The sequence below is a fragment of the Pavona decussata genome, unplaced genomic scaffold (assembly GCF_977016875.1).
Source record: "Pavona decussata unplaced genomic scaffold, jaPavDecu1.1 SCAFFOLD_14, whole genome shotgun sequence".
NCBI classification, from domain to species: Eukaryota; Metazoa; Cnidaria; class Anthozoa; order Scleractinia; family Agariciidae; genus Pavona; species Pavona decussata.
The window spans coordinates 1,837,049-1,851,891 of NW_028145437.1; the positions used below are offsets into that span (position 1 = coordinate 1,837,049).

Consider the following 14,843-nt stretch of genomic DNA (forward strand, 5'->3'; position numbering starts at 1 on the left):
GAGTTTAACACAGACCTGAACTCTAAGAATCCGTCTCTTAGGCCAATGGCAAAGTGGTCTCGTTTCTACGAAAAAAAAAAAAAATAAAAATAAAAAAGGGAGGAAGGTAAATACAATACAGGTGTCAATTTTCAATGTCACTTTCTAGACCCTTTGAGCAGTCTCTTTCTGCTAAACACAGGAACGTTGTACCTCACTGGGTAGACAAGGTTTGATAGTCATTCATATGGGAAGCTTTATCAGTACTATAATAACGGAACTGAAATATTTTTTCTTTAGAGCAAGGAAAATGATACAATAACACCCTGGTTAGTAGAATTCCGATAGAGTTATTTCATTTGTGTGGGGATGGTGATGTGAGGATTTGTGAGTAGCAGTTAAATTTCCATCCACGACCTGAAGACCAGAAGAACGGTGCTTTAAAGCTGATCTCTGCCGCGCATGGTGTTCTGTTCTAAACCAGAAATCTCACTTCATTTTGTTTCCGTCTCTCCAGGTGTCGGTAGCCGTGATATGCTGGGGAGGGGGGAGAACATTGTAGTGGTCTAGCATCCCGTCCTTGGGGGTAAAAATTAATAATTCTTGTTGCTTCAAACTACAGACACAAGAAATTGGCGCCGTCAGCTGGGTGGGTCTTACGAGGCCCATACTTGGCTTTAACTTATTTTTTCTCAAATTTCATTATGTATAAAAATACCGGCAAACCGTGTATTGACACAGAAATAACGTCACTATCTTTTACCTTTCCTTGCCATAAAATGACTCCATTTCGAGCTTCTGTTTTTATTTCCAGCGACATATAATCTGGTTTTACGATCCTATAAGTGCAAAAACATCGTTAGTTAGTATTACCTACTGACATTCAAGGTTTGAGTTGTATTTATTGATTTCAATTTTGCTAAAGCATTACAACGTGCAAACTGAAAAAGGTTATTTATTTCCCTGCAATACGTTGGTTTCTGCATACGATCGGAACTCAACCTATAATCCTTCCAACTTCTTCGATAGCGCTTAGAATGGTGAGAGTCAGTACTGGGTGAAAGTTAAACAGACAAACAAACAAACAAACAAACATATAGGACGTTATAAAAGGTTAAAAAAAGGTCTCATCGTATATTTATGGGCCTAAAGTAATTATCCTACCTCGGTCCTCGCATGGTTGAGGCAGGGAACTCCAAGAAACCATCACCACTGAACGAGGAACTGTCACCAAGTTGGATAGCTACAGTAAGACAAATTGGTGAGTCGGTGTAAGGTACTGGTCTTGGTGGAAACGAAAGTTATATCGAAAAGCTGCAAAGGTTCCCGACATCAACAAGGAAATTTGCAAGAAAAACGAATTTTCCCACTAATATTTTTTAGTCAAAAAATGGAATAGCGAGGGGAAGCTACACGCAGGTTAAAGAATTGAAGACATCGACTACATGAAAAATACCTGCAAACACTTACAAGCTCCACAGCGCTGGCCTCCGTATCCTAGAGGACAAGCACATATCTTGTCTGAAGACGGGAATTCTAGTCCACCGTTAAGGCAGGTCTTATTCTTTCCAGGTCCAACCAGTTTAAACTCGCACTTTTGTCCGGTGTAACCAGGCGCACACGAACAGACAAAACCAGTCTTACCAATGGGAATACAAGTGGCATTGTTCAGGCACGGTTTTATTTCACAAGGTAACAAGCATTCTGTACACTGCTTAATACCCCGCAAATTAAGGTTCGACTTGAGCAAGTTAATTTCTCGGCCATCTACGGAGACGCTGGAAATACAGCCGAAGAGACCAGAACTAACGCCAACTTTATTAGTGTCGACTGCAGTGAAGTTCTCCACACCACCTATGAACAAGTCTAGACCTAAATTCAGTCCAATTAAACAACATGGTGAGTAATCCTTCACAGGTGGATCGTTGTCAAGTTTCAGCGAGGCCTCATCACGTTGCCTTTCTATTACAACTGTGTACCAAATTCCCACGGATATGTTTTTGGCGCTGCGCACAACTCCAGCACCACTTCCCATGTTAAACCTGAACTCCACACGGCCACCACTGATGGCTAATGAGATGAAATCTCCACCAGCAGGGTGGGGTTTCTGACCATTGTAAAGCAGGAGCATGCTTTGTCCTGATTTTAGGACCATAAATGTTATGGAGAGTTTAAGTTGACGAACAGCGCCTTCGATTCCTGGGAATGACATGAATGAATTGCCTTCGAACATAGGTGTGTCTATGGGAGTGCCTAGAGAAAAGCGAGAGGAAACCAGAGATATACTGAGAATTTAGTAAATTTACTCTGTCTACTTTCTTTTGTTAATCAGTAGCAAACGTTTGATTGGACCAAAATACACGGCCAGAGAGCATGATAAAAAATACTATTGTTTTAAGAGATTGTAAAATCCTCTTCCTGCTTTAGAGAGTTTGTATCTTAAGGAAATCTCAATGAAAGAAAACTGTTTTGAATTCATTTTGCGTTTTATTGTTTCCAAACCGACTCGCTTCTATTAGTCTCTCGCTTACTTCATATTTCCGCTAGGAGGCTTGTTTACCAGGAACTGTTGCTACACTGGTGTTTAGATGAACAAACCTTGCTCACACCTCTCCCCAGAGTAACCAGCCGGACAGATACATCTAAATCCATTATCGCCAATATTCTCACAACGTCCTTCATTGCAAACTCCAGGAGAACACCGCTGACCAGTGCTATGACAGGTTTTTCCCGAGTAACCAGGCCTGCAACCGCATACGAAGCCCCAGTCTTTTGCGACCTCTTCGCATGTGCCTCCGTTCTTACATGGTCTGGTTTGACATATTTCACAATCCTCCAGTCCCACGCGACTGATTGGATCTCCTGGCAACAATAAAATAAGATGCACAGCCCATTTCAAGAAATTCCTTTCCTTATAAAACTTCCTTTCAATATAAAACGTTTTCCCTTCTGCCACACAATGTGCTCAAGGGAGTCATGACTTAAAGTCAAAGTGTTGTTCAATTAGGGATGAACCGAAATGTCCCTTCATTCCGCGATCTTAACATATGTTACACGAAAAACAAAGCTGGGCAATACAAGCCAAAGAAAGTCGCAATGGATAAAGTATTCAAATTGCTCCTGTATTGAACACAGCTCCATTTCCTTTCAACCGAAGCTAACCCACTAAAGATGGTGTTATGTTTATTATTCGGAAATTGGTCCTTCCACTGTTGCTCATGAAAAGAAATACAGTTCATAACACGCCTAAGATAACACTGAAAAATCTTACCGAGACCCGCAACTTTTCCATCGATTGCCAAGTAGCTCAAACAGCCAATGAACCCTGTCTTAAAACCCGACAAAGCACTGATTGCAGAGAAGTCAGGGACTCCACCCACATGCAAATTCTGGTTTAAATTCAGCCCGGTGCTACTCCCCTTAGAAATTCCTGTCACAGGTAGTTTGCCATCAATGGTGAGATTTCCTTCTTTCTCGTCACGTGATAAAAGAACTGCGTGCCATTCATACAAACGCAAAGGTTGTTGGCTTCGGATGATTGCAGGCTCAAAACCAAGGTTGAACCTGTAATTCAAACACGACAAGTGGACAAGGATTGTAAAATAGTAAACATAATGTTATATCTTCAGGCGCAGGTGAAATAATAGCTGTATCAAAAACAACCCAAAAATATACGCCACATATTGCTGATTTCAGTTTGTGAACACGCATAGAAGATAATTTAAGGGCCGTTATTTCTCCGGTTTGGTGTAATGGCTTATGTCCCATGGGTGAGTGTTATCAAATGATTCAGTTTTAATAGAGGACCTTAGACCAGATTCTTGATTGACTATCTGTAGACAAACCAAAGTGACATCAAAACGAGAATAAGGATGAAACAAACTTACTCAAAGGACGTCTTAGAATTCATATCATTGGGAAAGATATATTTTGATTGTTGTATTTTTGAGTAAGAGACACGGGCATACTTGGAAGAAGAAAATCCGAGTTCTCCCAGCAGGAATGGAACCTATGACCTGATAACAAGTTCGGATATTCTATCACTGAGCTATAGGAGACTCGTGAAAGCTAGGCCACTTAACTAGGTTCATGTGACAAACATCCTGCACATTGCTATGATTTTGATGTCATCACCTACATCTTATTCCTTTACCTGAATTCAGCAAATCCGCCCAACATTCCAAACGAGATAAAGTCTCCAACAGAACCATTCGTTAGCTGATCATTGTACAGTATGAGCCCATCCGCCATTTCTGGTATAAACACAAGTTCAATACTGAAATCCAGCGGTTCGTCAGTTAGTGTACGTAAGCTCAAGTAGGACAGCGGTTTCTGCGTAAAACGTGGTACAGTCACTAAAGAGAAAAATAGGATAAATCTGGCTTTACCTTGGAACTTACCAACAACCACGGTGCTAGTTATAATGATACACAGTCAGACGACAACATTGTCCGGTGAAGACCAAGCAGTGTAGCGGTCGAAACATCCTGACCCACATCCAGTTGACTGAATCGTGAGACAAACGATTAACTTTGCTATCTTATCAGTCGAAGTTTATAGTGATTCTATAGATCATCTATGAGCTCTCGGGGGAATTCACTCCCTCGAAATGATGTTTCTTGCTCTTGGATATTATGGAAAAGTAATTTTAATACCAAGGTAGCTCTCTCTTGACCAATGTTTTCTTTTCTTGGAGTGCTCGAGGTAGTGGGAATTCACTTTTTACCTACGTTTATACTAAATTTCAGAAGGCAGCCTGGGTCCACTGATCTTCTCCTTTTTCCCTCGTCCGCGGACAAAGGAATAATATGAGATTTTTCTACACACAGCATACCTGAAGTTAAGCTTTGTATTTATTGTTTTTCATTAAAATGCTGTTGAATTCCGTCTACGTTATATTCATTCAAGGAATAAGAAACCACAAACAAACAAATAAAACAAACAAGCAAAACAAAGAATAAACATTGTCGTTGTTTTCTATGCCACAGAAAGTCTGTCGGTTTCTGAAGCAAGAATTTCTTTATTCCTCCCGGGAATGGGTTCTTTTTCAATAAGATATTGTCCGCAGTCCGTACAAAATGCATTTAAAGATTTTTGTAAAAAAAATGTCAGTATCTTATATTCAGATTAGAGAGAAAAATCTGAACTGACGAAATTCATTATCAAGAAGAAAACAAATCCACGATACCTTTTATTTCTAAACTTGCAGTTCCATTGGCCGCTCCTTCCACATTCGAAGCATCGCAAACATATATCCCAGCATCCTCTTGAGTCACTTTCGCGATCCTTAACACTCCCCTCTGCACTGTACTGCTGACCGGCAGTGAGCCGTTCAGTTTCCGCCACTTTAGTTCCGGTAATGGGGAACCACTAGCAATGCAATTAAATTCTGCAGGCTGTCCAATCTTTACCCGAGATTTTTGTGTCGTGACTGTTACTTTGGGAGCCTCTGATTATAAAAAAAAGTATCACTTGGGCTGAGTCTGTACAAAAACGACAACCTCACAACCAACTTTAACTGTGTATGTGATGCTACCGTGAACATTAGCTTATTCTTCAAGAACTGTTTTTTTTTTGAGAAGCAGGCGATAAACATGCCGCGACATTTGCATCTGTTTAAAACATGCCGTTTTCATTGCTTTAAGGTTGAGCAAAAGTTAAAAAAAAAAAAAAAGCTCCAAACCTTCACGGTTGACAGGTGGGCACAGCAATTAAAGAAACAGTGGAAATCTACACCCTTCTAAGTTTACCTTTGTTCAGCACATCTTCACGCCTAGTTGCACATCCGTCCCTCCTAGACGCAAATTTAGGGCCTTGTATAGGGCTGTATAGGGTTATGGATCGAAACCCCAATGTGGCGCCGGAGGAAGAGAAAAACAATTTTTTGTTGTATTTTTGTTTTTTAATTTTCAAACAGTTAGAAAATTTATGCTTTGCTTTTGTTAGAAATTAAAGAGAATCAAACGCGAATTATAACGCGAATCATAAAATCCAGCCCAAAACTTTCTACCTTAAAATGTAAATGCGTTGTCTATAGTGGCAGTGCCTTCTCTACCTCAAGCTTTACTGGCAGCCTACTAAAGTAACTGGAAACAAATAATCAAATCGGAAAATAAAATCTCAGCTGGCCGAGCAAGCGTGGCCGAGGAAATGGAAAGCGGGACTCGAACCAAGAACCTCCGGATTACAAGTACAGCTCCCTAACAATACCCCAGCCACGCTACCTTGTAAGACAAGATCGTCTATATATTAGCTTGTAATCAATCAATCAATTAATCAATCAATTAATAAACCAATCAATCAATCAATCAATCAATCAATCAATCAATCAATCGGTTAGTCAATCAGTCAGTCAGTCAGTCAGTCAGTCAGCCAAACAAGACGCACCTTGTACAAAGATTGCGACCTGAGACTGCACAGAACCGATTCTGTTAGTCGCTTCGCAAATGTATACTCCTCCATAGGAATGCCGGGCGTTCTGGATAATCAGGATTCCTCCTTTTACAATTAATCCCTCGGGTAATGGAGCATCGACGCGGGACCACCGGATTTGAGGTTTCGGGTTTCCCGTCCCGATACACTCGAGAGTAAGGTTGCCACCCACAGATACAGTTTTCACAGACGTTCCACCTCTTATGGTGACACTTGGAAGATCTGAAAACAAACGCAATATCTCCATATCATAGTATACCACGAGATAGCACTACATAACTAATTTATCCCATGCCACTCATTGAATTAACTTTCCTGTTCGACGTCTGGTTCCCGGAATTTAAAATTAAGGTCAAAACTGGGATATTCTTCTTCCATGTTTTAGTTGTTGACAGTAATTTTTTCTGAGTGAAAATTTTGACCTGTCGCGGGCTCTTCTTTCGGCGGGAAAAATTTTTAGGCCGCGAGGAACGCCGGGATTTTTTCGTGGCTTTCTAGCTTTCTGATTGGCTGTATTCTCTATGGCATGGGGCAGTAACACAATATAAGAAGGATTGGGAAGTATATATCGCAAGAAGTGGAAGGGACATTAGTGCACTCTTTCGTCACATGCAGAATTTACTTTTGCAATAGCTCACTGTACGGCCTACCTAACTACTATTTAGCTAAGTTTCACGATGTCCAAAATGCGGCTGCCAGATTACATAGTTAGCAAGGAAAGTAAACTGTGTCACATTACTCCACTACTTGTAAAACTCCATTGGCTTCCCATTAGCTTCAGTATTAGGTTTAAAATAGCACTCTTAACGTATAAGGCAATTAATGGCTTGGCATCGTCCTACATAACAGACATCATCTCCATTAAGTCTAGCACGAGATATCTTTTATTAGTATATACCACACAAGTGAATAGTGCTTTTTGCGCGCGCTGATTGGCTAGCTCGGAGGTGATTAGCCAAGTACTATTCACCTCCGAGCAGCCGAAGAGAAACAAGATGGCTTCCCGTTTCGCCACGGTTACTCAAGAAGAAATTATTTCGATAAACGAGGCGGCTGTTAAAAAAAATTATATAAATGGCAACAAAGTTTGGTTTGATGGAATTAAATGGTAACTTATTTAATCTTTTCAACCTCATATTCTAAGGCGAAAAATGAAAATACAATCCCCTGTTTACGAAAACTGCCGAGCACTAAAATTACAATGACAACAATGAAACATCTAATATTTTTCAGCGTGGTTTCAACAACAAGACGAATTTCACAGGAAAATTGAAGAAATGACACCGTAGGAACTAAACAACCATCTCCAAAAGTTTTATTTGTCTGTAAGAAAACGAGACGGAACTTTCTTCAATAAGAAATCGCTTACCGCGCGGCGGTATATTTGTCGGTATATTGTCAGAAGTAAAATAATTTTTTTGGTCCACTAGTTATTTAGCTTGTGTGGTATATACTAAAACAATTATTCACCTTAGTGTCGGTAAAAGAGATGGATATTTACCTCGCCGCTTCGCGGCTCGGTAAATAGCTATCACTATTCACCTCCAACTAGGTATCATAGTTTAAAACGGCGAAAGGAAGAAACGCATCAAGGGACAACAAATTATCCGCTCGGTTGCCACAAATTGCATTAGTAAACCACATTTAGTGTGACTACTACATAAAGCAATAACATTTCACACTCCTTCCATAACAAGCCATTATGATTACCCTTGAAATGGTATTTTATTTAACACAAATCACGCCAAGGATAAACTCTCACTGTCAACACTAACTACTACTACACATGAGGTATAAGGACTTCGTATGCAAAATACCGTAACACACTGCTGAGTAGAATGCATGACCAGATTTGCTGCGAGTTTCCTGTTTCCCAAGCGCCTTTTGTTCAGAAAAGAGAGTATATATATATATCGAACCCAAAGGCCCTTATTGAACACACGGAATCGTTAGAGAAAACAATTGTTTCAAATTTGACCTAAGTTTTTAAAAATGTAAAAAAAAAAAAAAAAAGATTGAGTAAAAACAAGAGCTTTAACGGTAAGAGAACGGTAAAACTGTGCAATAAAACTTGAACACTTAAATCTCTTAGAACAGGGAAGCCCGGCTAAAGGCAGTCAGCAATTATGTAATAGGGTTACCATTTTGCATGAGGCCGCATGTTGAAATAAAGGCGTGTATTAACAAAAATACTTTTAAATCAGGGCGCTTATTAGCAAAGGGGGCGCTTATTGAAAGGAGAGATGACGGTAGTTTCTACTTTAACATTGAGTCAGGGTCTTAATAGCGGTATGACTTGTAAACCATGCAGGGACCACTAGAACAAACAGGAACAGTGGGATCCGCAATGGAAGTAACCTCCCTAATGTGAGTTTTCAAAGAAAATCTACAGACAACGCTTTGAAAATAGAATAACAACGGTCTGCTCTTCTTGTGTCATACACAGAAATTCCTCGTCATATTAGCTTTATTCAGTGCGTATACTGAAACTCCGTTTTTTTGGTTGTAATGTAACGTGGTGATTGACGATCATCCTTGACTGTTCAGTTGACCACTCGGCTGGTCAGAGGTTTGTACCGAAGGCCACGAATAAGAGTCCCTGGAAGCTTTCTCTGAAACAGCTTATGTTGCACAAATCACCTTGAGGTAACTTCACTGGTAATGTTGTGCTGTGTTAATCGACCAATGAACCCGCCTCGACCAAAAACATTTTTGTTAATAGCCCTTATTCGTATTCTCTGTTTTGAAGTGGATCTAGTTTGCAAAGGCCGATAATGCGGGGGAATGTATCAAGACATATTTGTATGTGAAAAGGGTCCACCCCTTAAGCCTCGCGTGTATGCTATTTCCAGTTCAATAGGGAGGACACGATGATACGGTCAATTTAAACTTCGTATGAGTTATGCGACATACACATCTGCTGGACGACTGGGGAACAACCTAGAACGGAACTACAATACAAAAAACGTCGGCTGGCGTTTCGTAGATCTTTTATCATAACTAAAATTGTAAATTTTATCGAAACTGGAAGGCAACAAAACCGCACTAAAACTCACGGGACCCTTTAATAAATGTTACCTTTTGTTCTCTATTTGACAGACGCCAATCGATTTCACCTCGGCATTGCATTAACGCCCTACTGATGGCCTGACAACAAACACGCGTGGACAGCAAAGTCCTTTGCCGAGACTCAGACCCTGGCACACAACCGACAAAGTAGAAAAGACTTGTATACAGTTTTGCAGTGTGGCACCTCAACGCCCCCCTCCCTCCCCGCAGAGTTAAGGGACTAAGGCAAGGCTGGGGAAGGGGAATTTTCAACCAATTCCTCTTTCCTATCAAACAAGTTCAAACTTGTCTCAGGGCTTTTACTGGCCATTGAAACTCAGTGGATATAACAGTTGACAAACCTTCTACAGTGAGTTTTACAAACACCCAAGTAGCTCCAGCTGAATTAATAGCCCTGCATATGTACCGTCCTTCATCTAAGCCAACAATCTGCGTCAGATTCAACACACCGTCCACAGCAAAGTGCCTTTTGGCAAGGTCTGCGCCTTCTTTTGTCCACGTGATCATAGGGTCGGGGACACCGGATGCGTTGCACTGGAAACTAACATTTGAATTCGGCGAGGCTACCAAGGAGTTAGGCCAGGCCAGCACCTTTGGTGCAGCTATGAGAAAAAAAGATGGTCATGTGATAAAAACAGAACTTTTAAGGTCGACTGGTCAAATAAAGTCTGCTCTTGAAGTGACAACTTTTCCCAAATGATACAATGCACTGGCATTCATTCTTTTGCAGCCTTTCTATCTGAGCTGTTTGTTTACTATCTTACCAAACACTGTGACGCTTGCGAAACCTTCACTGGAGCCCGCGGGGTTGCTAGCATAACAGCGGTACGTTCCTTGGTGTTCCACTTCCGCCTTACTAACCCTCAATGCTGTCGTTTTAGTCTCACTTCCACCTGGGATACTTCCATTGACTTTTGACCATGTAACCGGAAGTGGAGGCGTGACCACGCAGAAGAGACTGAACGAATTTCCTTCAATTACAGAGAGCTGGGACGGAGTCACTTCGACGCGAGGAGAAACTGGATAAAAACAAAGACAAGAAGTAACTGCACTAATTATCTATAACATAGGAAGGAGCTTCAAGGAATTACGTACTCAGAGAACTCGTTATCTTTCAAGAAGCAGGTCAGCTGATGACGATACGCTTACCAAAAGCGTGCAGACTCTGGAAAGACGAATGCTCAACGAGAATGGCAGCAAATTACAATAATTGCAGGCTATGACTGTTTCCGTTTTTTAAACTGCTCTACAAAAGAATGGCCAGTTGATTTTCTTATTTGCCTTAATCGTGGAGACGTATAACAGTGTTGTGTGAGCCTCTGTGGTTCTATGTATTTCGCGGAGAAAGGACAGTAACTGGTGGAAAAATCTTTGTCCACCTGACCGTCGGTTAACAGTGCCCAACACAAAGATCATTTACTATTGGGCTGGGTATCCAACCCGCTTTTCACCCTTACCTATCACCTTGAGCTGAACAATAATGCTATCCTCTCCTTCGCTGTTAATTGCCTTACAAACATACGTCCCGGCATCCTCTGGGCCCACAGACACGATGGTCAGCAGTCCATTTTGATCCACTGCGCCTTTGGGTAGATTGGATCCCAGTCTTTCCCATATAATGCTCGGTGTTGGTATACCGGAAGCATTGCACCGGAACTCGACGTCAGCGCCTTCGATTACTGTCTGAGAAGGAGATTCCACAACGACTTCAGGCGGCTCGTGTGGCACAGTAACTGAAAAAATTGAAACATGCGTTGCAGGTTCAAAATCTACGTTTTTATTGGTAAATGTCACTTTGAAGTCAAGAAAGAGAATATCGCTAATGTAAACACCCCATTATTTCGGATACGAGTTGAAATCTCAGGGTAAGGCAATTACTGACAACAGCTTCCTTGCTATTATGGACACAAAATTGTGGTTCAGAGGGTGTTCGGGTATGGAGGGTGTTGGTTGTACTACATCATTTGTTCACTGAAGACAATTAGTAGGCAATTAGCTATTGGCAAGTTTATTTTACAAACAGTTTCAGTGTTACGTGCATATCAGAGAATAACGACAGTCTTTCGACACGCTAAGTAAACAGCTGAAAGACCGTTAAACTAGCAAGTTGTAAAATTTTCCGGTATTGGTAAAAGAAGTCGATTTATCAATCTCGGATTGACTTCTTGATATTCCCCACGTCAGTTTTAAGATAAACAAACTCATCTTCATCACCCAAAGTCGTGTTCAACCGTAAATAAATCAGTTGTGCCTACATTTAGACTTAGGCCTGGTTACATGGCATGTCGCCATACACGTCACATTTAAAATGGCCGTATAAACAATTCCATCAATTGTAATTCGAACTGCAGTTTTCGGGTAAAGTTCGTTCAACCAGAGGAAAGGAGGACGGTAAAATGTCGATGTGTAACAAACCTGACTGCTAATTATCTCTGTATTTTAAAGACCCGGCCAAACGATTTCAACATCATCCAACAGACTTAGTGAATCCATCATTGTTGGACGATGTTGCACAGTTTTGAGCGAGGTGGCCAAACGAATGCAACACTTAGACTCAAGGGTATGGAACCAAAATCTACCCAGAATCCTAACAAAACAAACCCGCGCCATATTGGCTTGCGCAAAAAATGTCGCCTGACCGATCGACCTCTGCGTCGGACCACCATTTTCCTGGTCTTTCATATTCTCTCACCCCTTTACCCTTCCCTTTCTATTTCAAGAGAGGTCGCTTGATTTAAGGCTTTCGTCGTTGAACACTTATGCGGCAACGCGCGAATCAATCAATCAATCAATCAATAAATCATCACCATGGATACAGATACCCGCAAGGTCAGCATAGCGGGGATGCACGCGTTCAACAATGTTGAACACGTTGGCCAAACGAATGTAACATTGGTGTTCACACCTGAGAACAAAAGAAATGTTAGACGATGTTTGATGGAAATCAAACATCGCTCAACATCATCCCACATCATATAACATCGTAAAACATAGTGGCCAAACGAGTGCAACATGTTGGATCCACAATGTTGGACGATGTTGCATCCGTTTGGCCGGGTCTTAACGTAATCTTTCGTTTAAATCGGAGATCTCTGGTCTCTGATCTCTGATCTTCGTTTACGACAAGACCAAAGCAAGAGTAAGGCAATTCAAATAACAGATTTCTGCAAAATGCGTTAAGAACAAGCTGTCACACTGACCACTCAAAGATATTTTGCCGTGCCCTCTTGTCTCACCAACACAGTCCTTTTCAAAAAAACTTTGACTCGGACAATAACAAAGAAATACTTAAAATTTGCTTTTTCACGATAATCCTCAGCAAGCCTCTCTCAGCGTTAAAACATTTTGCTCTGCTTTAAACTTAACAAATTTAGATAATGAAAGCAAGAGCTAACAAACAGAGAATACTACATTAGAACAGCTTGCTAAGTGATTTACCTACTAATTCCACACTTTCTCTGTTTATTCCCACGAGGTTCTGCGCTTGGCAAGTGTAGTTGCCCTGATCTATCACTCTTATGTCCTCAATAACCAACTTCAACACTCCCCCATCATTTTCTATCAACTGGAGATGAGACCCAGAATGTTCCTTAGCAATCCATTGGACAGCCGGAGGGGGATCCCCCGCGGCTGCGCACTCCAGCGTGATCGAGCTACCAGCTGTGACGGTTACGGGACTGGATGGGCTAACTATTACCTTGGGTTCACCTGTTAAACAAGAGAGTGGCGTAATATTTAAGGATCAAAATGTCATTTCTTCTTAGTGGTCACCATACATTTATATTAGCATCAGCTTTGAGAGTTTGGTGGTACATTAAGACTATTTTCACTAACTAACACATTTGCTCGATTGATTAAGCATCGAGGCTATTCGACTCAACAGTTTATCAACACAGGGGTGGATCCATTGGTGAGATTCACGAAGCTCTCCTAAGTTACGATGTACCCTAAACCATGTTTAGTGACAAAAGTCTATTGTATGGAATAACAACAGACTATTGTTAAGAAAAAAAAAAGCTGTAACTATCACTTTCAACGTAAGACTGACGTAGTTTTTCAAAAAATGTAATCTTTTGGTTTTAAGGGTCGGTTCAAAGTTGGTTTTAACGATGTTTTTGTTTGAAGATGTTTCATAAACGATTCAAGACGCTGGAAACCAGAATTGGCCTTAGCTTTTTTGTTTGAAAGCTTTGACCACCCACCAACATTACTTTCATTACCATGAAAATATCTACCTTCACTTGATATGGTTTACCAGGTGTAATTTTACCTTGAACAATAAGCAAAGCGACGGCCTCCGTGGATCCCACTACGTTTTTTGCTTTACAAATGTATTTCCCCTGACTGTCCCCAGAGGCGGGAGAGATCACTAATACGCCATCATTACTGCTGTTCAGCGGTTCATTTTCTTCTGTTTCCCATACAACTGCCGGGGGCGGATTACCTGCTTTAACCACGCATCTGAAAACCACGGTCTCCCCTCCGGTCACTGTTAGTTTCCTTGCTGGCATGATGTCTATTTTTGGCATAACCTTTTCTAAACAGTGAAATTGAATGCAAAGGACTTATTTCAAATTGCAAAGAAAGAAACCTCTGTCATTACTACCAAACTTCCAAGGTCCTTTTATCTTGTGTATCTCCTGGTCGAAGCCGTTCACACATGCTGGGGCCAAATTTTTTGCGCTTCCGCAAAGCTGGGGACATGAAAGTTATTTTCTTACCACAAGTAATGATAATAACAATCTGAGACATTTGATAGACATCCTCGTGTGTCTTTATATGTATTACTGCACAGGCAAAATGATGTGATGTTCTCACTTGAAGTGTGTTTGTGTCAACTAACATGGGTTGTTTGTTATCCTTAAAGGGTTACAGGATTCATTTCAATCTGGATTGAAGATTAGTAGGTAGTACTATTCTACACGAACGATTTTGCTTCATACAATTTGGTCCGTAATTAATTTAATCAGTTCAACCCTTTTACTTCTTTGGCATTTCGTACAGCACGAATTTTCTGCGGGACTTACATACATTGACGGATCGGGGCACTTGAGGTTTTGCATAAGTTAGAAACATTGACGTTTTCTGAAGAATTTTAATATTTTCAAGTGATTAGTTGCTAGTGGCTAAGTCATTTCAAGTGAACTCAGTGACATGCTGCTCGTCTTCAGATAAGGGGATTGGTTTCAGTTTAAACGGTGTTAACGTAGGTGTGGTTTTATTAACTGAGTTTATAAGGTAATTTAGGCCACTGTAAAGAGATTCGGGGGCTGACGTTTGAAGCGTTAGCCCTTCGTCAGATTGAGTCCATTTTGAGGTTTCCTTCGTCAGTTACTGTCTTGGACGTTTTTGTGAGTAAAGGG

At 41.0% G+C, this 14,843-nt stretch overlaps 1 protein-coding gene across 6 annotated transcripts in view; it reads right to left on the reverse strand.

Moving 5' to 3' along the window:
• LOC146487698 (basement membrane-specific heparan sulfate proteoglycan core protein-like) overlaps positions 1 to 14,843 on the reverse strand; it is a 71,381-nt gene that overhangs the window by 3,510 nt on the left and 53,028 nt on the right. For 4 of the 6 annotated variants that reach the window (XM_085130063.1, XM_085130056.1, XM_085130073.1 and 1 more), the window contains 14 exons: positions 13,751 to 14,017; positions 12,919 to 13,188; positions 10,938 to 11,213; positions 10,245 to 10,499; positions 9,822 to 10,082; positions 6,367 to 6,633; positions 5,168 to 5,428; positions 4,133 to 4,334; positions 3,251 to 3,543; positions 2,578 to 2,841; positions 1,450 to 2,232; positions 1,144 to 1,222; positions 743 to 818; positions 16 to 65 (listed from right to left, as the gene is read on the reverse strand). In XM_085130063.1, the coding sequence (XP_084986189.1) occupies positions 16 to 65; positions 743 to 818; positions 1,144 to 1,222; positions 1,450 to 2,232; positions 2,578 to 2,841; positions 3,251 to 3,543; positions 4,133 to 4,334; positions 5,168 to 5,428; positions 6,367 to 6,633; positions 9,822 to 10,082; positions 10,245 to 10,499; positions 10,938 to 11,213; positions 12,919 to 13,188; positions 13,751 to 14,017 (3,604 nt within the window). Of the gene's footprint in view, positions 1 to 15; positions 66 to 742; positions 819 to 1,143; positions 1,223 to 1,435; positions 2,233 to 2,577; positions 2,842 to 3,250; positions 3,544 to 4,132; positions 4,335 to 5,167; positions 5,429 to 6,366; positions 6,634 to 9,821; positions 10,083 to 10,244; positions 10,500 to 10,937; positions 11,214 to 12,918; positions 13,189 to 13,750; positions 14,018 to 14,843 lie in introns of those variants that run through there. The other 2 variants (XR_014868576.1, XM_085130075.1) reach the window with 2 other exon arrangements.